Source organism: Cyclopterus lumpus, chromosome 19, assembly GCF_009769545.1.
Source record: "Cyclopterus lumpus isolate fCycLum1 chromosome 19, fCycLum1.pri, whole genome shotgun sequence".
In the NCBI taxonomy this organism is placed as follows: Eukaryota; Metazoa; Chordata; class Actinopteri; order Perciformes; family Cyclopteridae; genus Cyclopterus; species Cyclopterus lumpus.
The window spans coordinates 6,326,157-6,347,603 of record NC_046984.1 but is presented as its reverse complement, the minus strand read 5'-3'; the positions used below and the strand labels follow the sequence as shown (position 1 = coordinate 6,347,603).

Below are 21,447 nucleotides of genomic sequence, written 5' to 3'. Positions count from 1 at the left end.
TGCTGTATGCTCTCTCCACTCCAGTCATCCGCTGTGGTGTAGAATAACGTTACGTGAGCGACTCTTCTCTCATCAGGCGGGGGCGGCTTTCTCTCTCTAGTGTAAAGGCTTTGTGTGAGATTTGAGATAAGTGAAAACACTTTTCTCCACCTTTCAATAGGCACACGTGCTGCAGAAACTGCACGATTTAAAACAAACAATATTTATCATTCATCAGGGGAATCACTTTTCTTTTTTTTGGGGGGGGGGGGGGGGGGGGTGCAAATCACAGTTCAATAAACAAATTTAAAAAAAGATTCTGTGCAGCCCAACTGAATAATGAAATGAGCATGCATGTTATGAACAGTTTCTCGTGTCTGCGTCCCTTACCGCCTCTCTCTCTCTCCTGTCTGACAGGGCCGTCGCCAGTGTGCTGCAGGGCGGGTGTCCAGGTGAGCAGTATCGCGGGGAGGAGGCCCTAGGGATGCATTCGCAGCACTATGTTTCCAGGCCCACAAACCTCCGTGAGTGTTGTTGTTGTTGTTGTTGTTGTTGTTGTTGTTGTTTGGACAGCTGTGTACTGGGTTTTGTGAACTGTGTGTATAGAACATAGAGCGGAATATAGCGGTGTGGGTGGGGAGAGTGTGTGTGTGTGTGTGTCAGCAAAAAGATGGGTGTCAGAGGCCCTCATGAAGTCATCTGGAGTGATAGGATGCAAGAGTCATTCAACCCAGCTGGACTCGACTGTTTCACAACCACGCTCATATCTCGTACTGATGGTGAGCACTCAGAAAATCCTCAAATATACAGCATACACACATGCCTGCAGGCGTGTTCCTATTTTGTTTGAAATGCATTGGGTTTTGTTTCATACCCATTTCACACCGGCGGTAGAAAGAGGATGTCTGCCATGCCTTTTCTGCAGCCTTTCAAATCCAACCCTTTATTCACCGTTTTATTTTTGGTTCATGCCTACATGATATAATGAGAAAGAGAGAGAGAGAGAGAGAGAGAGAGCGAGAGACAGAAAAAAAAGTAGTGTGAGTCGGTGAGGAAGTAAGTGGTGATGGATGTGTGTTTGCGTGTAGGGGTATTGGGGGGGGGGGGGCTGGAGTTTGAAGGGTGGTGGTGGTAGAATACAGAGCTGTATGAATGCCATCTATTTCTGTTGCGTCCCGTGGGCTACAGTACCAAGCTTCTGTGTGTTTTAACACCAAGATCAAACAGATGAATCCACACACACACACACACACACACACACACACACACGCACACACACACACACACATACACACACGCTCAAATGTGTGCAGACCCGAGCATACAGTACAGATGCATCATAAACACATGGTATGATGTTAGCATAGCATTTAAATCTTCTAAAAGTTGCATCATATTTCTTGTGCCAAAACAAAAAGCAGACCTGCATGAGATGAATCTGTTTGAGATAAATATCGATGTGGAGATCTTTCTGTGCAATTCCATCTGACTGCTGTTGAAATCTCAGTCAAAAATAAATTGCAGATCCCAAACGACATGCATCTTTTCTTTGTCATTGCATTTCAACCCGTTGGTGCGCAGCAAATAAAAATAAAAAATCCATTTCACTCAATCGATTAAAATGGTGTTGAATTTTAAAGTCGTAGATTTAGGAAAAATAGAAAGACGTGCCAGTCGGACAAACTAATTTGTTCAAGTTTCCAATTTTTATCATATTTGGCACCTGTGTTGGGAGTAGAACTATTTATTTCTCTAAATGCAAGATTAAAACGTTCTTTCTTTCATGCCAAATTTGCCAGTTCCTAATTTTGTAAAAGAACCACATCTTTATTTTCCCCCTGTGCGAGCTACAGGATATGTTCGGAAACGTTTGACGCAGTTGAGTTTAAAAAGCAAGTCCGCAAGAAATCCTGGGATTTCTGTTGAGTGCGATAATGGACAGGGGGACAGGAAGTGTGTGTGTGTGTGTAGGTGTGTGTGTGTGTGTGTGTGTGTGTGTGTGTGTGTGTGTGTGTGTGTGTAGGTGTGTGTGTGTGTGGGTGGTTGGGGGTTGAGTAACTTCTATTCGTGAGAATGAGATAAATATGTAATCCTACAGCAGCTCCCTGGGCTAACGACAAGCTGACATAACCCTACTCACCATGAAGCGCTACGCCCACAGACACCATCAACATCATGATGAGAGCACATCTCATGGAAAAGGTTGCATTCATTAAAATGGTTTGGTTTTAGGGAAGGGGGGGGGGGCTGGGGGTCTCAGTCTCACGACAATGCTGCCGTGAAAAGAGATGAATAACCCTTTCAGTAGGTGTTGGGGGTCCACTGGTCTTTTTTAATTTATTCCATCCTCCTCACTGTGGGAGAGAGGAGATAGCGTGGCGGCCTTACAGCTGAGTGGCCAGGACGAACACTGCTGTGAAATAGCGATTCTTATTTGCAACCTGCTCCCCTGCACCTTCTAATCCTCCGGGGTTGTGTGTAATCATGCCGAATGTTATTAACCTCCGTGATCTGGCGGGATCCTCCCCTACGGCCACTTGATCGGTTTACGGGACGAGGACGACGATTCATCACTGGGGGCATTAGATATGGATTTTCATGGATATGACCGTGTTATTCTTGTTTTAAGTGATTAACGAAAGATAAATAGACAGAAAAGGGCAAGAGGATTTTTCAATTGAGAGAGCCGCTGTGAATGAACAGACGGAAGGAGAAGACGACGGAGGAGAGAGGCCAATGTAAAGACGATTGCTTGGGTTCAAAAGTATGCGCACGAAGATATAGAGCAGGTTTGTGCTGGAAAAAACAATGTTTAGTACTAAATACATATCGATTACAGCTTAGATGCTTACAGATTGCCTTATTATGACATCAATGAATCTGGTCAGGCAGGTCCCGGCTGCTTGTATAGGAGGAGAAAATAATCCCTTCCGTCAGTCACAGAATGCTGTTTGTCTGTAAAGGAATCACCGGCGACCTCGGCCGCTTTATCATTTATGTGGTTTCCCCCCTCAAGCACTTAATTAAATCAATACATTTGTCAACAGATGTAGAGAAAAACAAGCAGACCCCTTTCCCCAATACGCCCTTTGCTGCGTCTCGATCTTTCGTAATCATTACCACACGTACACCACGAGTCAGAAAGCATCAATTAGTAATGCAAAAGCCCACCGGCCAGGACCACCGATGCCCAGGTGGGGCCGGCCGGCAGCACTTTCATGTCTTCTCCAAACCCACTTTGTTTGAATCTTTTAAAAAGGTTGAACATCCCACGTCTCTTCACTTCCAGCATCAAAGAGCTGAGGAAACCAAGAAGGGAGGGTTAAGGAAAGGAAGAAGGGAGAGCGGTGGAAGGAGAGGGAACAGCGCAGGGCGAGGAGTCAAGAGATCTCCGAGGCAACGCCCAGACTGACGGTTGCCCTTTCTGAAACTCTGAAGGACTCTGTCTCTGTCTCCGGCTTGGATCGCTGCTCGGACCAGTCTGACAACTGAGTTCAGGGTGACTTTCGCAGCGGTTGAAGGCACCAGAGAGTCTCTTCAGTGTAAATGACAAGCAGCCGAAGCTAATCTCTTTGTTTACGACACTCACCGTATAATCTAATAAAGAAGTCAGTGGTGATGTTTCATTGTAAAACAGTATTTATCCTCGGGAATTATTACACGGAACAATTCCTCCAGACCAATATTGTACTTCTTAGTCCTGTAATTGTCATTTTGGGTACCACGCTAAGGAGCTTCAGGTGGGCCCAACACACACACACACACACACACACACACACACACACACACACACACACTCACAGTACTCTGTATTCACAACTCAATTCACCATTTGAAGGCTTAATTACCTCCCCAGCAGTTATAATCTTGCCCTAAACATTCTGATGTGGAAAGGATGAAATTTGAATACGTAATTGCTTCTGAGATTGCACAGGCACGAGGAAAGGCCCTGTCTGCAAAATAGTCCTGTGTGTGTGTGTGTGTGTGTGTGTGTGTGTGTGTGTGCGTGCGCCCTGTCAAAAGGAGCAGTGCATGTCCTTCGTTAAAAGTAGGTGACTGTGTGACCTTGTCTTCCCAGCTGTCATCCGAGCCCTCAGTGTGTCACATGTGATTGCAGAGTGTCAGAGCGGAAAGAGGAGCTCCGGCTCGTGTACCCACACACCGCTGTGCCGTTCCGTATAGAAACAAGCGAAGGGAGGCCGCGCGAGAGAAAATGACAGGGCTGGAGGTGGTTATCTGGGAGGCGTCACTCCGGCAACAGTGACGCTTGAAGCTCGGCTTCTGTCCTCGTGTTCAAACAGGAAAGGCAGCAGGTTAAGTCGGGGCTACACAGTTTCCGCTATGCAGCTATGGTAGTTTTATTTCATCCCGACCATTCAGGAAAATGAAGGGTTTGTTTTTTTGTCTTTCTGTTTTCTTACTGATTTACATTAGAGAAGTGAAGTTAACTCTGGCAAATGGCCATGAGAGACATAAGTAGTAAAAAGGCAAGAAGATGTCACTTCACATATTGTAACGTTAGCCCCACATAATATACTTGCCTGCACTCTTTGGCACAATTCACCATTTAGTTTGTTTGAATAGAGTGTCACTTGCTGCAGTTATTTGCTGCCACACCGCTGTTGTTCCTACCATGAAAATACACTAAAGGAGCAGATCAGGCTAGAGTAAGCAACAAGGGGGAAAAAGTCATTAAGTCACAGGTTTAGATCCTCAGAAAGAGCAGAAGTGTCTCCTCTTCCTCTCCTGGGCCTCGTCCCTGCACCCTCTCTCTGCCTAATTATTTTAATGTGAGGCCCCCTCAGCCGCCCTGGGACCCCATTAGATTCCTGTTTATTGGGGCTCTGGGGCCGCACAGCCGGCAGGCATCGACCAACGACAGACATCCGCTCAGCTTAGGCACAGAGAGCGGCCGGCCAGGCAGGTGTCGACGTAGCCTGGGGAGGGAGACTGAGCTTGGAGGACTGCAACGGAGAACGGAAGCAAAACAACTTCTAGAAAAATAGAAATAATAGCCGACTCCGCGCTGCATCACGCTCCCGCTACTGAGCAATCTCATGTGGAAGGTAATGTAAATTGGAACAAGCACTCATTTTGTGGACATTTAAAGGAATCAGAAGAGGGAGCGTCCTTTTACTGTCCTCAGTGTTTCGCATCACCCGGCGTGTCATTTGCCATCTTCATCGTCATTGTGGTGCTGTAATAAAAGAAGCAATAGGGGAATATCTTAATATCTAATCAGCCAAACCCCGACTCCCCCACACCCCACCCTCCTCACGAATATTAATCACTTAATTTACTCCCAGGAAGTCACATCTTGCGTTTGACAGGTAATTACATCTGCGAGTGTGTGTGCGCACGCTCGAGTCCATGTTCACTGACGTGCTCATCATACATGCCCGCGCATATATGCGCATAACCTGTGGTGTGCTTTTGGTAAAACCCTGAGTGGGATGAGCAGCGTTCCGTCCATCTAACTTCATCTGTTTCAGACTCATTTACATTTGGCAGACAGACTTCCCATCTGTATGTTTGAACAGGTGGTTATCACCACTGGTTTCTAATTAACTGCTACATTGGCTCTCCTTAATCGACTATTCAAATGAGTGAGTCAAGCCTTTCGCAAATATTAGAATTATTTTCTGTGTGAATATGAATTCACGCAAAAGAAAAAAAATAATTATGAAGCAAGATGTTTTTAGGTCGAGGGTTTTGCTTGTGTTTAAAAGTTTAGATTTCAAGAGGCACTTGGCTCCGAAGCGTGCATCCTTTGTCATTGCAGGAGGGGAGTTATTGAGGAAACACTTAGGTCCCTTTTAGCAGAAACAAGCTCCGTGTCTGTCAGACATACGTTGAAGCGAGCTGAGTCTCAGCATTGTAAATCTATTAAGGCCCCCTAATGTGGAGCTGTGTTATGCTGCGTGGAATCCTCTGTAATCTGCTGCTGTTATAACACACTTTTCCCCTCGTACGGTTTCTAAGGAAAATAGAGCTTTAATCTTCTGGAGGGCTGACAGTAATAGTATATACATTCCTGCCACTTCCCCAGAGGGTTCTGATGGTATTCACAGTGGAAGCTCTCCTCTCGTGGGGTTTCATAGTGATTCCAATCCCAATAGGGGTACTCGCCCCCCCCCCCCCCCCCCCCCCCCCCCCCCCCCCCCCCCAGGGGGGGTTAGTTCCTCAGTTCCCGGGAAGTACGTGGAACGATTGGGTAGTAGCTCAACAAGTAACGGGAAAAAAAATAGAAGTCATGATTTGATTTAAAACTATACAGCCTGCATCCACATGCTAATGCTCATACAGCCTTTCGTAATACCTGAACATCAAGGGTTGCAATTGCGATTGCGTGGAAACTAGCCATCAAGCAAGCCGATGAGTATGTAATGGGTACGAGCGTTCAATCGCTATCTAAAAGGAACGTTACCCAAAAGTAACAGATGGTGAAATAGCTGAAAGTAAATGGTTAAAATTGACAGCTAAAATTAACGGATAAACTATAAGTAATGGATGAATGGTTGAAATGGTAAATAGTTCAAATAGATAGCCACCAAATAATGGATATAGTTTATAGTTTAAATGGTGAGCTAAAATTAGGGCTGCAACAATCTTTATAATCAATTAATTCGAAATGATTACTTCGATCAATCGATTTTTAATCAAACACTTTTAATTTCTTCCAGTTATTCATTACAAAAGAAAAGATTTAACCAATTAGTTGTTGCAGTATGTCACAAGTAGAACCAAACCATTCTAAATATTGAAAGTTCAATTTTATGAAAAGATTGAACAATGTTCACTTTTCAATAGTTTAAAATCAGTTTGGGTAAATACCGTTCATCCGACAGGGCTGATCCGGTTGGGGGAACACTGGAGTACATACATGTCATCACACAGTGTTATTATCTCCATGGGTGTGCATTTTGAAAGTCTTGGCTTCGAGAGAGAACCGTCTGTTTTGGATGAATTGGCCAAAGCAACAGACCACTTCCCATGTCCCCAAGGTGCTGAGGCCTCTTTATCCTCCGTATGCACACACGTGCATTCACACACACACACACACACACACATATATATGGACAGCAAAAGGCACCCATGCGTGTACAATATCCGTATACACATACTTACATCTCCAGGCCTGTGTTTCACACGGCCCGGGGGCAAGCTGACTGATGCCACCAGCGATGTTAAGTCACAGGCGGGGAAAACTCCTGCTGGGGCCCCATTTGTGAACCCCCCCCAGCACCCCGTCGACATGTGCCATCCGAGCCACCCCTCCCCATACACCCCACCAACTCCACCTCTTTCTCTCTCTTTTGGCCTGCGGGCTTCAGTATGGCCTGGCTCGCTCACCAGCCTGCCCCGAAGGAGGTAGGGGCACACTGGCAGCCTTCCCGCCGCTCGCCCTCCCATCCTCGCACATACATATGGACACACACAAACACTGGAACACACAAGCTCATGGACAGGCTTACAGCCCCCCGCCCACACCACCCCCCATCCTGCTGGGCACTGGCCCATGGATAGGGGACATGTGGCTGGGCGAAATGCGTCACGATGCTGGGCTCTCGCTCTGACAGATCGTGTGCCTGTCTGCGTGCCTGCAAATCACCAGCCTGGAACGACTCACAAAAACAGAGAGGGAGTTTTGTTTTCCACCCTTCAGAGTGCAGCAATCGCCCTGCTCTCAGCTCCCCCTCGGCTTCTGGCCACTGGTGCCTTTTCTCTTGGTGTCTCTTGCCCCTTATGGCAGGAGTTGGTTACAGAATGTGTTCTTCTTTCACCTCCCGGTGCTGTTTTTCTTGCTGATTTTAGATGACATTCTCCCCATTTTCCCCCAGAGAGAAGCAGAGGTGTGTTTCTTTCTGTAGCCATTTACAGTATGAGCATGCAACCGGGTTTAGAAGGCACCGATGTTCAGATTGCAACACAACCTATATTTTGTGCTGCAACAGTGGGAGTGAGTCTTCAATTGAACAACAAATCTCTTTCCTTGGAGGATTTAAACCAGGAGATCAACTGGGGTTGTTTTTGTCTTTTTGGTTTCTGGAGCTTTTCCTTCAGGAAAGGTCACGCTGTTTGTATTTATGTTGCTCACATATAATCTGACACTGATTTTGGAAGCTTCACACAGCTAGAACCACCTCGGTGTACAAGGAGGGAGTCAAGGAGAACACACTCATTGAATACATCATCAGTGTGACTTTCAAAATCTTTCAAAGGACCGAGCCACCAAAAACCTAAATAGTTTTTTGAGTATGAAAGGTGGCTTTGAAAGCTTGTAGCCTACTCCTATGGAAGGCAGGAATATAGCTGTAGTCATCTTCCAATTGGAAAATGGTGACAACATTTAATGGCATGAAATAATATCTTGACATGTTACAAAATAAGCTCATTTGCTTTCTTGCTGACAGTTTAATGACTGTCCATACTGTATGTTAAATATGACACCAGAGCAAGGAGGTGGTTTGCTAAGGCGGGAATAAAGGGGAACTAGCTAGTGGTCGCCTGGCAACCTCAAGGCAAAGACAAAGATAGTCAACAGCTCTCAGCAAAGAGTTTAGCACCCTTAGAGGTGGACATGTTCCGAATAGAACCTCCAGAGAGTTTCCTGTGTGGAACCATGACAGCATAGAATGGTTCTCACCTCTCATGGCTCCAGATGGCTCCAGTTATAACCCTTTATGTAAGGTTCTAGGTAGAAGCCTCTGAAAGGGTTCCAAGTGAGAACCAAAAAGGGCTCCGCTATGAGGACAATCTAGAGAGCCCCATATGTGGTTCTTGTTAGCACCTTTATTTCAAACAATGTAAAGACATGACAGTGGTATCTATCTGCTCATCTAACTCTTGGCAAGAAAGAAAATAATGTTTATTTATTGTTATATGTTATTATTTAATAATATACATTTTGGGAAATATCTTCTTAAACTCCTGCAGTACAATCTACCTTTCCTCTTTATGGTTAGTATGTTCCAAATACTGACAAGTCCAAACCCTTTCCTGCCAAAAGCACACTTTTACCTTATTGGAAAATCAGAGAGTACATTAATATCGGTGGCTGCCCAGTAATATATAGTACACAGTAATATGCCTGTGATTATGCAGCTTTTATGCAGCTCTTTTATTGTGTGTTGAGCACCTGCATGCAGATTCAAAACTTATTTTAAGTGTCTAGCCACACCACAAATCTGCACGACTTTGCACATATAATAAACATCTACAACCACACAAGAAAGTTACTTTTTTCACTTAAGAGAGATGGCAATTGAATGGATTGCTGCAGCGAGTTGAGGAATAGTAATTATAGAGGAGTATAAGAGACAGGCCTCCAGTAGGAGAAGTACTTTTAGATGTCACTGTCAACCTCACCAGCAGGCAACGATTGAATCAGCCCCCCTCAGGAATCTTGGGAAATGGAAACAGGGGGCATCTGAAAGCGCCTCTTTTCCCTCCTATTCTGATACACAGAGCCTGCCAGAGAATAGTCGTACATGCCAAGTCTGAAAGATAGGGACTGAGTAGAGAAATAATGTAAGGGAACAGAAAAACGAGACGGGTAGAGTGCAAGAGGAGGACCCAAAATGAGAGGAGAGAGATTGTGGAAAAAGAAAAACAGAGCCCACGGAGGGGAGGCGAAGAGTGTATGGCAAAAGATTGAGTGGGGAGATCTATCCCGAGACCATCCATCCTTCAGGCCTCTCCTGATATATAAGTTGGGAGGACACGGAGCAGATAGGATTCGGACAGAGCTCCCCGTTGCGTTTCGCCTTCAAGCTCACAATGGCAGCATTCCACTGTTGCGGCGTTGTGGGCTTCGGTGCTTTGACAATAATTCATTCCTGAATTGGTCAGTATTGATGTGAATGTGGCAGGTCTATCAGTCTAGCATAGTCAACGGGTAGAAGATAAAAGACATTGATTTGTTGTTTTTGCCGGGAGACAATGAGAAGGCAGTAGATGGGAGGATTTGAACAATGGGGTTTGGAGCGTGTACAGAACATTGTATGCTCACACAAATGGGTGTGAATTGTGTGTAGGTAGAGGTAGTTGGTACACACATGCTTGTAAGAAATTGGAAAATGGTGAATAGACTTCATTTCGCACCTTTCTAGTTTTCAGACCACTCAAAGCTTTTTACAACATTCACCCATTCATACACACCTGAACCTCATTCACATCCCAATGCCACAGTCTTCTCACATCTCAACTTTCTGTTTCTGACGGCTTGTTTATAGGGTATTTCTGCTCTACTGCCGAGTTCTTGTTTGCATGGCGTTGGCTTTTATTCTTGATGGTAATAATAACATTGTACTAACCAAGATAACCGAGCTGGGAATATGGCCACAGAATCACAGATCAGGATTCAAAGAAACTCTCTGGTTGGCTTAATTTATTTGGAAAAAAAACAAAAACAAAGTTGACCCAGATCCACACAACCTTCTTAGCAGGGTTTGACCATGAAGTGACACAATAAAGTCAGTATGCATACTTAAGAGGTGTGCTGTTAACATATATTTCTCTTCAACAATCTACAAAGGAAATGGAAGAGCTGCTCGAAGCTGTAAAAAACTAGATTACACAAAAGAAACCTGACAAGCTGCATTGGCATTCTGAAGACAAAGGTTGATCGCTGTTTTTACAATGCAACTATTGTGTCAAGTTGAGTTCTTGGAATGGCTAATCTTCAAAAACAGTATACTATAAAGATAACTAACATAGTAGTATCCTGTGTACAAATAACATGTAGTATTTCTATCCTCCTAATAAGGTGGATCCTCATCTTTTTACCTGAGTTTCAACTTAAATCCATGTCTTCTGGTCTACAACGTCGGTTTCTGCTCATCTCGTTATGTATGTTCATGTGCATGCTTGCGTTCAAGATTGTGTTATGTCTGTGTGCTTTTTGTACAGTAGGTAGGCCTAAATGTGGCATTCTGCATGCACGGCCATGAGTCCAAACATTTCACTTGGCTGCTCCTCATGTTATTTAACATCATATTGAACTCCATCTTCCAAATAATAAATATTTATTTTAATATAAATATTAATTAATAATATATATTTAAATAATGACCTGAGTCCTTTACTCCAGCTGTTTGTTTGTATTGATTTTAATCTGCAACCTGAATACATCCCAACCGTCGGCCACTTCCTCTACGCCCATCCCATTCTTCTTTCTCATCGCCTCCTCCTCTCTGATTGTGTACATTGTCCCTCCAGGCTCCGCTCTGTTAGATGCTATAAATGTTGTATCATTAATTCCACGCAGCCATGACTGCACACCAGATTGGATTAATGTATGACTGCCCCCCCTGACCCACAACATCTATCTCAAGGTGCCTTGTTACATTATAATGCGTCCCGCACAGTTATTTTCTGAATGCGAAAATAAGATACTTTTCTCTTTGTTGGTAAAAAGATTCAGTCGAGCGGAGGTCTCCGTGCAGCCCTGTCTAGTTTAGGAATTTAATCAGTTGACTAGCGTGATTAGCTACTCACAGCATTTAGCATTTCACAATCAATATATCTTTGTTAAATTAAATGTGATACCTTCAAAGTCAAGCTTTAGATTTCTCTCCACATTGGCATTGAAACAGTTTGGAAGGTGGTGCCTTTTTAAGCTCTTACCTGGTCTTCTGTTCTAGAAAACTAAGTAAAGAATTGTAGAGCCTCTCTCAACAGTGTTTCGCATGGCTCGCTTTACGTGTTAAGATGAGGACGGTAGTTTTTTTTAATAACAATCCACTTCTCTAACATTTATGTTTATAGCAGCTTGTAAAGAAAATTACCAAAGACAGTGCATTGATTGGTCCTCACCCTCACCTGGGAGCTAATGTTAGCTAAATTAGCTGGCTAGCAACAGCTGATCAAATCTACCAGCGACAGTTGTCATTTCAGAAGGAAATAATTGATGGTTGCAGACCAGAAATGACACGCCGTTTTTTTGTCGAAATCAAGCACTCAATGTTTGAAAAGAGAATAATACTCTGAATTTCGAGTGGTAAGTCTGGTGCAGCAAATGTCATGTCAATCGCACCCATTTCTCAAATTACTAACATGTTTCAATCAATTTGAATGCTTTTCTAAAATCATTCCTCTTCTCTTTAATTAACTCTTGGACTTTCACTTCTACCAGTTAGCAGTGCTATAAAAGCTCATGCGTTGTAAAGCCATTTCCCTGTGCCACACACGTAGGCCGTCGAAGTAATCATCTCTTTGTTTATGACGCGTTTGCGTTAATGGTTTATTGATGTTAGAGTGCCACACATCTCTTTGCCAGTAATAGTGCAGTTTGCAGCTTTCATACATGCAGTGTTTGTAAAGAAGATTATCATCATTATCTTCAGAGACACATGTTTGCAGTGCACATCTGCAACCTGCCTGACATGTAGCAATATGAGTTCTGAGAAGAAAATCAAGTATCCTTCACTGGCTCCCACTCTACAGCTGCAGTGACCCTGGATTGAAGGTTTTCATATCAAGTGGTTGACTTCTGATTAAATTTGCAACAGGTCTTAATATTTTATAGAATACTATTAATTTGAATATCAAAATACAGTCATGAAGCTGCAGCCACAAACTGTGCTTCGCCAACCACCACTCTGGCCAGAACCACCATTACCATCCCCAGCATTAGCCTCCTCCTGAATTATTCATTGTTTTCTGATTGCTAACTGACATCTCAGGTTTCTCCATCGCCACGTCCGCACACCTACACCGTCTGCCAATCTGTGGTTGATGGTACTCCAAGACCACTTTATCCACGAGCACGGCCCCCGCTGCAACATTTGTTTATAGCGCTGCTTATTTATTTTCCGGGATGATTTGCTAACAGCAGGCACAGGGCACACAGGTTGTTGGAGGTAATGAGCATGGAGGAGAGAAAGGAAGGAGGAGACAAGAGAGGAGAGGGAGAAACGGAGAGGGATGCTAGCTAAACAGTGTTTTTATGGAGGATAATTTTCCTCCCCAGAAGGCAGTGATTGGCATTAATTACCTAACAGGTGCTAACAGCGATGAATCTCATAATTAACCAGTTTAGATTTTGTTCATTTGGGAAGACATGAGTATGAGGCGGTGGGTGCAGAAGTGTGCGTGAGCATGTGTTTGGTTTGCGTGTGCACGCAAAGGAGAAAACAGAAGAGAGGGAGAAACATAATGTCACACAGACACCATGTATGTACAGTAATTATGCCGGCAAATGTGTGTTTTTTTGTTTCTGTATTGGATCCATAGGCCATTTTTTAGCTGGGATTCTCCAGACTAAGATCTTTTTTTTGTTTTTGTCACAATGACCCCTCTTGTGGTCTGGATAACACGTTTTCAGCTATTGGAGCTCAGAGTTTGTACAAAGATATGTGTATCTGCATCTCATTTGGCCTTTAGAGGATGACATAATGTGACAACATCATCGGAACATTGGGTCGTAGGTTACAAGTCATATGTTGCCTGGAATCGGTTGATATCTAACTGTGCATGCCACTGAAGCTACGGCAGGAGTCCCTCGGTGACATCCTCCACGGTGGGTTTTCATGCCGAAAGGATCCATCAAAGTGTGACTAAACTGGAGCGAAGGAGACTAAACTTGGTGAGCAACAATAATCTGATACGCCGTCTTTCTCAAACCTGTAGTGTTGAAACCAAAGAACACACCAGCATGATGCGTATGCCATCTCGTTCTAGTTTTCTGCAAACAACATCGGCAACCAGCATTGTTTTAGTGCACTGATCTGAGACCAGCATTGTTTTAGTGCACTGATCTGAGACCAGCATTGTTTTAGTGCACTGATCTGAGACCAGCATTGTTTTAGTGCACTGATCTGAGATGACTGTGAGTTTGGATGTGATTCGCCTGGTTTTGGCCTGACTTGTTTTACAGGATTGTTGGCAATCTTCTTTCGCCCCTTTGATTCACACACAATCTGATCAGGGATCTGTGGTTTTTGCTCACACCATTCTATGTAGATAATTGACAAATCCCGAAAAACAACAATCAAGTTGGGTGATGGTAGAATCAGCGGGCCAATCAACAACGATCTTGTCTTACCTAAAACTATTCCAAAATGATGTTACACCAACTCATATAATTGCTAAGGCTAACACTAACTGATGCAAAACATGCTGGTCATGTGACATTTGACTTAGAATGTGCTATCTGAGTCAGAGCAGAGATTTCTCCTTATAAACTGGCACCTCCCTGCTTGTCGCTGGTAGTAGTGTTTGTCCCCTGCAGGCTTCTCGCTCTGGGTTAGTTTATGGTGGGCTACTGGCAGTGCAGGCAGCGCCCAGCAGGGTAGGGTGTGGGGGGTCGTCCATATGGGGATTTCCTTATGTTATGACCCACTTCTTAGTCCCCATGCTGTCGCTAAGAATCCATATCTCGCCTGCCTCCCCGTTCTGCATAATTCGTTAAGCAGAAAGGGGGGGGGGGGCTTTGCCCACTCACATTGCTTCCCCCACACTCACTGTTGCTGAGACATGAAGCCATGAAGCCTTTCTCTGGCACTCTGCAGGAGACCGCAGGGACACAGCGCCTCAGTTCCCGTCCCGCAACAGAGTGGGAAACAATGCATCGCTCTCCGTTAAAAGGGGCCTCCTCGCCACTTTGGTTTACTAGCCAACAACAGAAGTATGATGCGTGACAGACGTCACATTAATGCTACCTGGATTTTGATACAGTATTTCTGTCATACGGATGAACTGTCAGTTTTTGGCTTAGACACGTTAGACAGAAGCAAGATGTTTAAAACATTTAACCTATTCATAACTTTTAGCAAACTATTTCAACCAATTATAGCCTACATTACTTTCAGCTTACCAATTCAACCAATTATCCACATTTTCTAGCTAACCATGTATCCATTTTATCTGTTACTTATTAGCTAAGAACTTTAACCATTGACTTTTAGCTATCTCACCATTTATCCATCTAGACGTGCTTGCTTGCCAATGTTTTGTTTTGCAACTTGAGGTGTAATATCTCAACTAATCCTTCCATCTACCCACTGGCAACTGCAGAACTACCCTCTGGGGTGCAAGTACCCATCATTGGGAATCCCTAATTCTAAAGTAGTCCACTAAGGTGACTTTTTTGCGCAACAGACCTCACATAAATGCTACCACATACCAACAAAGGCACATGGACAAAGATAATGCATTCACAGGGGAAACACCGCAGATGGACAATGGGTGCAAACATGTGCACCCACACGTGTGCAGTCGGACAGTTTGTATACTCCCATGCATCAATGTATGCTTCTGTTTCTGTTGTTCTCTGTGCAATTCTTATTAGTCACTTTTACGGACACACAGGCACATCTACACACACACAAAACAGAATGGCACACACACACACACACTGTACACTTTGGCTTGTGTTCTCCTGCTTACAAATGGAGCGAGGCAGACGGTCTTTCTTCAGTAACCTACTTTTTCCTCTCCCCTCTGCCTTTTTTTCTTCTCCCCCCATTGGCATCCCTAACACTCCAAGGGAGTATGGATGTCTGGCTGGAGTCCCTTCCTGCAGCGCCGGGCCATCAACAAGCGCCACGTTTAGTTCATATTGCTAATAATAGAGCGTCACCGAGGCATCTTTTGTGGACGAATAGACAGGTCCTGCAGCATATTGTGGGATTCACTCGCAAGGCTAATCTGTCGCTCTTAGTGCGGAGATCCCTCGGGGCCACGTCAAGGGTTTCTGAAAGATTATTCGTCTCCCTTCAAATTGTACATCATTCATGAGTTGGGCGAAAGCAAGGGGGATGGGCATCGAGTGCCCTGATGTTTTACGTGTTTGCATGTAAAATGCAGTGGAAGTGAACTGACCTGCTTCCCTCTGTAGAGAGACAGATAAATACTCAGGATCCTTCTGACAACAGATGGACTGAGGAGGCAGGGGATTGAGTGAGAGGAGGAGGCACGGAGGGAAAGACAAGATGGGGTGAACAGGTACACAAATAACACACGGATAAGAGCGTGTCGCTTACCATGTGCTGATATCGGACAGGCATATGGCAGTAACGCAAAGGCAGAGGGAGAGGGAGAGGAGAGATCACCCTGAACACCAAGCCTCTCAACCTGGCCCCTCGGTAATCTTTCTCCCCATTAGTAAACCGGCAGTGTGCTTTGTCTTATTAGCCGTTAGCTCTGTTCGCTGTATTAGCCCCGTTAGCTATTAGCTCAGTTTAGCTAAACATACCATAAGACTCCCATCGCGAATTGAGAAAACACGCTGGTTAAGAGTAGTGATGAGTCAGCAGTAAATGACTGTATGACAGAGTCAATAATGTGTGCTTTCAAAAAGTGTAAATCACAATAACCTCAAGAGGTCCTTGACCATGCAGTCGTAAATGAGCACAAATACAATGGTTGGCCGATGGGTTCAGCAGTATGCAAGATCAGCCATGGACAGAAAGACATGGAGACACACACACACACACACACACACACGCTCACTCACATAACCGAAAAAACATAATCTCCTGGCAGATATAATAAGAAAGCGCTTCATCGCATTCAGTTGAAGCAAATTACCGCTTGCCTTTAACTCACAAATTTGACCGAATTCGACAATTATTGTCATACATTCCTTCTCCCGCTGCTGAGGGATGAGCATGAGAAATCTGCCTACTGCCCTGTCTTGTCTTAGCAGGCCAAGAAAAGCCCCTCACAGCTGTGCTCCAACACTTACACCTGCCAGGGATTCAGCCCGGGGGCCAGGTGCAGCAGACTAAAGCTTTTACACGTAAAGCTTCTCGCCAGTGGAGCCAGAGAAGCAGGCTGTCGGTCACAGACAGCAGGGGAATGAATTCTGAGGTTACGCTTAATTAAACCGTATCAGCTATCAGAATCCTGCCTTCAACACATCGGCGTTGTTATAATAGAGGCTGTTGGATTATATCAGTTTTTTGATAAAAAGCACACACTGTCATTACCTATTGCTGGTGTTGTATATAGAAATGTTACGGTTAAGTAAATAAAAACGTAATATCAGCACAGCCTAATTCCAACAATGACAGTACTCACATACTGATGTTTAGCGGGTTCAATGTTAGGTATAAAAGCACCAAAATCTTAGTTAACCTACATTTTGTAATAAGCAGTGAGCACAAAGTACAACTGATGGAACTGATTGGCTTTGCTGGTATTTGGTCATAAACCAAAGTATTGAGTGTTGCAGGCATGATGTACTTTGGCATGACAACCTGCATTGCAGTGGTGCCTTTGGATATTTGATTATTGCAGAGAATTGGCTATGTGGCAAACACTTAGTACAAGTTTTGTTCAGCAAAATAGTCTTCACTAATAAACACCACTTTTATGATTTTTGAAGCTTAAATGGTTAATCTGCTAGAAGTTAAAATGTGAAAAGCGTTAGGCTATATAAACAAACTACACATTACTCACGTCACGTAGAGTCAGAGTAGTGTTCGCCTTAAAGTTGTGTAGCCTCATTTAGCTACTTATTAGAAACCGCCTTTTTAAAAGCTTCAAAATGAACAAGGATATTTACCAACGTTAAAATATTCAAAACTTGTGTGAACCACAGACATTATTCCAGTTATCTAGCAAAGAAAATGAAATAAAAACATGAAATTCGAGACAAGGAAAGTGACATTTTGACTTGATGGTGTCACTGGATGAAGAAAATCAAAAGTTGGTCAAACTCAAGGGATTGCCATAGTCATAGGGTTCATCATCCGGGAACCATGACTTATTGATAAGATATTTTAGTGTGGACCAACAGACCGCTCAAATTCAAGTACATTTATGTTATGCACAACATAACACCGTTTCATGGCCTTTTTGCAAAAACAAATGATAGCGGTCACTTAATATCGTATGCTCTCAATTTGAATCACATATGTTCTGCTTTACCGTTGTCATAATATACACCATAAATAACTACCTGACAGGCTCTCAGAAGCAACCCTTGGAAAGCATTGTCCTGCCTGACTCTCCGGTGGGGTCGGTCCTGCTAACATGTTGTCAGAGGTGTCAGCCGCCCTGCGGAGTTCTCATTATCATCACAATCTCCCACTGCCTCCCTTCCTCGATATGTCGGTGTCTCTTTGTCTGGAGCAGCATGTTGCTCTCAGTCGATGGAACGGCCGCCCCGCTGCTGACTCATAACACTGAGGGGAAACGGTACAGGCCGGTAAGTCAGGGTGGTACTGCAGTGGTAGCATCCTGCCCATCAGAAGCACTCAAACCAGCTCTTGAAAACAGACTCATGGAAGGAGAAAACATGTTTGACAAACATAAAGGACACTTTTTCCCCTTTATCTGGGAAACATTAGTAATCGGCCCAAGACTTAAAAATGGACAAACAATAGGCCCAGATGTTAATGCGGATGCTCTGTTGCTTTGAGTGGTGCTTCATTATCATGACGAATACGGGCTCCTCTTTGTCAATCATGTGCTTTAGTGGAGCAGTTATTTCCCTGTCTGTCTCTCTGCCTGTCTCTTTCTGGCCTGGTGACTGATGAGCCCCGTCATGGGGAAGAACACCCGGTCTGCAGCCACCGGAGATAACTACCCGAGGCACATATGAGATAAAACCACGCAACACAAATCTGACTGATGATATTTTGGAATACCAAAACAGGGAAATTCTTTGACACCTTATTGGAGTCAGGTGAGTGTGTGGAGAACCACATGGCCGTGATGAAAATAATGTGGTGAGGGGAGATTAAACGTTTGCTTTCAGAGCGGTTATCTTCCCCCGACTTCAACATCTACATTCCTCACTCCATGGAACTCATTGGGATCAACATGTGGGAAGGGATTGCCGTGGCAAATGAAAGGAATGGAATATCTCAAATAAATGTCACGGATAATGACCACACCTTTATAAAGACATAGACAGAGAAACTGTATTCAGTGTGGATCCGTCACATCAGGGCCGATACCCAATCCTCCCAGTATGAAGTCAGTATTGGGGCCGATGCCGATCGAGCGAATCACTAATAATCGTTTGTGCTGTTCAATGTCACACAAACAGTTAATTAGATCTTACTTGGGACCTAATATGCCAGATCGGTATTGGGGTCGATTCTTACTTAATTAGGCAGATCAGGATTAGGCCAGGTTCGACTAATCCATATTAAATACAGTTCCTTTGTCAATGTCCTTCAGCCAATCGGTTGCATACGTTATATCACAGTTTTCACAGTAACTTGACAGAAATTTAGTTCCAGTAGTAGCAGTTTAAATTTAGGAAAAAGTGAGCAATAGTGTTGGATTGGGAATTGGTATCTGCAAATACATTATATTTATTATTCCTCAGATGATGACTACTTCCTGAGCATTGCTCTTGAATGGTCATTACAGCATCACAGCTATAGCAATACTATATATTAGCATTGGTTGTCTGTCATGCTTCTAATCTATTAATTAAAGCGTATTCAACAGTCACACTAGAGACGAGGCCAATGTCGTGGGATTTTGTTTGTGATATTTAATTGCAGTTATTAGACAGAATTCAGCAGCTTTTCTTTCCAAGCGACCTTTTGCACATTCTGTTTTCTACCTGGTTCTCCCACACATCTGTCAGCACTCTGCAGCGCAGAGAACTTATGGTTTTAAGCATCTGATAAACAGGTCTTGTTATCCGGAGGTGTTATTTGGCATTTTGTTTGCTCGAACGCCCTTCACGTGTGAGTTGTTTTCATCCACTCGTGCAGTTTAGATGCCACAAGGTAGATTATTTTCCCGTTAAAATGTGAGTGTGAAGTCAGCTGCAATGACACGTTATGATGCCGTTACAAATGGATGACCCCATCTGCTATGCTTTTGCGGTTGGATACAGATAATAATCAAAGGTATACAGAATGTGTGGGAAAAAAATGGAAAGGGAAAAAAGGAACATTATGGAATATGTTCCAATGAAGCAGCTCAAGGGACAGTAATGGTTATTATCAGCATTGTTTTGACACGGGTTGCGTATTATTTTTTTGCTCCCACACAGCTTACTTTTAAAACCCACTCTTTATAGATGATATTTGACTATTGATTTCGTCTCTAGCTTTAACAATGTCCCCTGAGACTCCAGTCAACGCATTGTCCTGTGACTAAACAACACAAGATGGTTGTTGAATCCTGTTGCAAAGGGTCCTCTGTGAATAGGAGAGAGAGAGAGAGAGAAAAAGAGCAGCAATAGAAATCGATAGCACTTCAAAATGAGGAAGGTATGACAGAAGGCTCTAATCATGAAAGGGTGCATTGTGTTTTCAGAGGCTCAGAGAGGAACAATTAAAGGAAGATAAGCTATTCTCCCTCCTATCATTCCCCGCCGCCATTTTCCATGGCAGACTTTTCAATAATATGGTTTCTCTGAATCACACTCCTATCTGCTTAATGGTCAGCCCTCATGAGAATTGCTCAGAGATATGTGATCGCTTTTGGAATAGAGTTGGCTGCACATATTTCCCTTTGGCCCATTTCTCTGCATCTCTCAGGCATTTCACGACACAATCCCCCCCCCCCCCCCCCCCCTTCTCGTAAGCTCCCTCTCACTATCTCTTCCTAAATGGGAGTGTGCCGATGCGCTAATGAGCAAAGACAAAGTTCGCAGCATATGGTGATGATAATGAGATAAACAATGTTTGGAAAACAGGGCCATATATAAGAATTAGGATCTGACACATTGCTTTGGCGAAGACAGAGAAGACAGTGTTGTGCACTGAAGGCCATACAACAGCCTTAAGGCTACATGATATGTTATTCATGGGTGGGAATGGTTGTGTGAACTGAATGTTGTTTAACTCTATTATAGAAGTGGATATTGCTACAGTATTTATTTCCTACTGATGAACTGTCTGTTGTGTGACGGAAGCAAGATGTTTAAAACATTTAACCTATTCATAACTTTCAGCAAACCATTTCAACCAGTTATCCATATTTTCTAGCTAACCATGTATCAATTTGAGCTATTTCAACTCCTTATCTGCTACTTATTAGCTCAACCATTGACTTTTAGCTAGTTCACCATTTATCCACTGTTATCCTTTTCAGCTGTGTAATCATTACTTTGAGAGTATGTTTTAGACTTGCTTGCTTGCCAACTAGTTTTCCCAAATGTTTTGTGTTGCAACTTGAAGTGTCCAGCTGTAATATCTAAACTAATCCTTCCATCTACCCACTGGCAACTGCAGAACTACCCTCTGGGATGCAAGTACCCATCATTGGGAATAGTCCACTAGGTGACTTTTGAAGCACCTCTGAAGGTTATATGCAGTTTGACTTTCCTAAAGTTGTCTTTCTTTCAGGCTGTAAGCATCAGTGTCAAATAGTTACTATCTGTGAGCTCTTTGGCCCTTACTCTTCAAACGTGCCCCCCCCCCCCCCCCCCCCCCCCCCACACTGCTGACAGTGCCAGCAGGTAGCAAGACCCACAGACATCTGTTCTGTTCTCGCTGTCTGTCTCTCTCTCATTCTAAGAAACTTCCTTAATATATATATATGTTT

The 21,447-nt window shown here is 43.8% G+C and overlaps 1 protein-coding gene across 1 annotated transcript in view; it reads left to right on the top strand.

Moving 5' to 3' along the window:
* The window catches only part of shisa9a (shisa family member 9a), a 41,479-nt gene that overhangs the window by 846 nt on the left and 19,186 nt on the right, over positions 1 to 21,447 (top strand). The window contains exon 2 of the mRNA XM_034559039.1: positions 397 to 503. Coding sequence (XP_034414930.1) covers positions 397 to 503 — 107 coding nt within the window. The remainder of the gene's footprint in view (positions 1 to 396; positions 504 to 21,447) is intronic.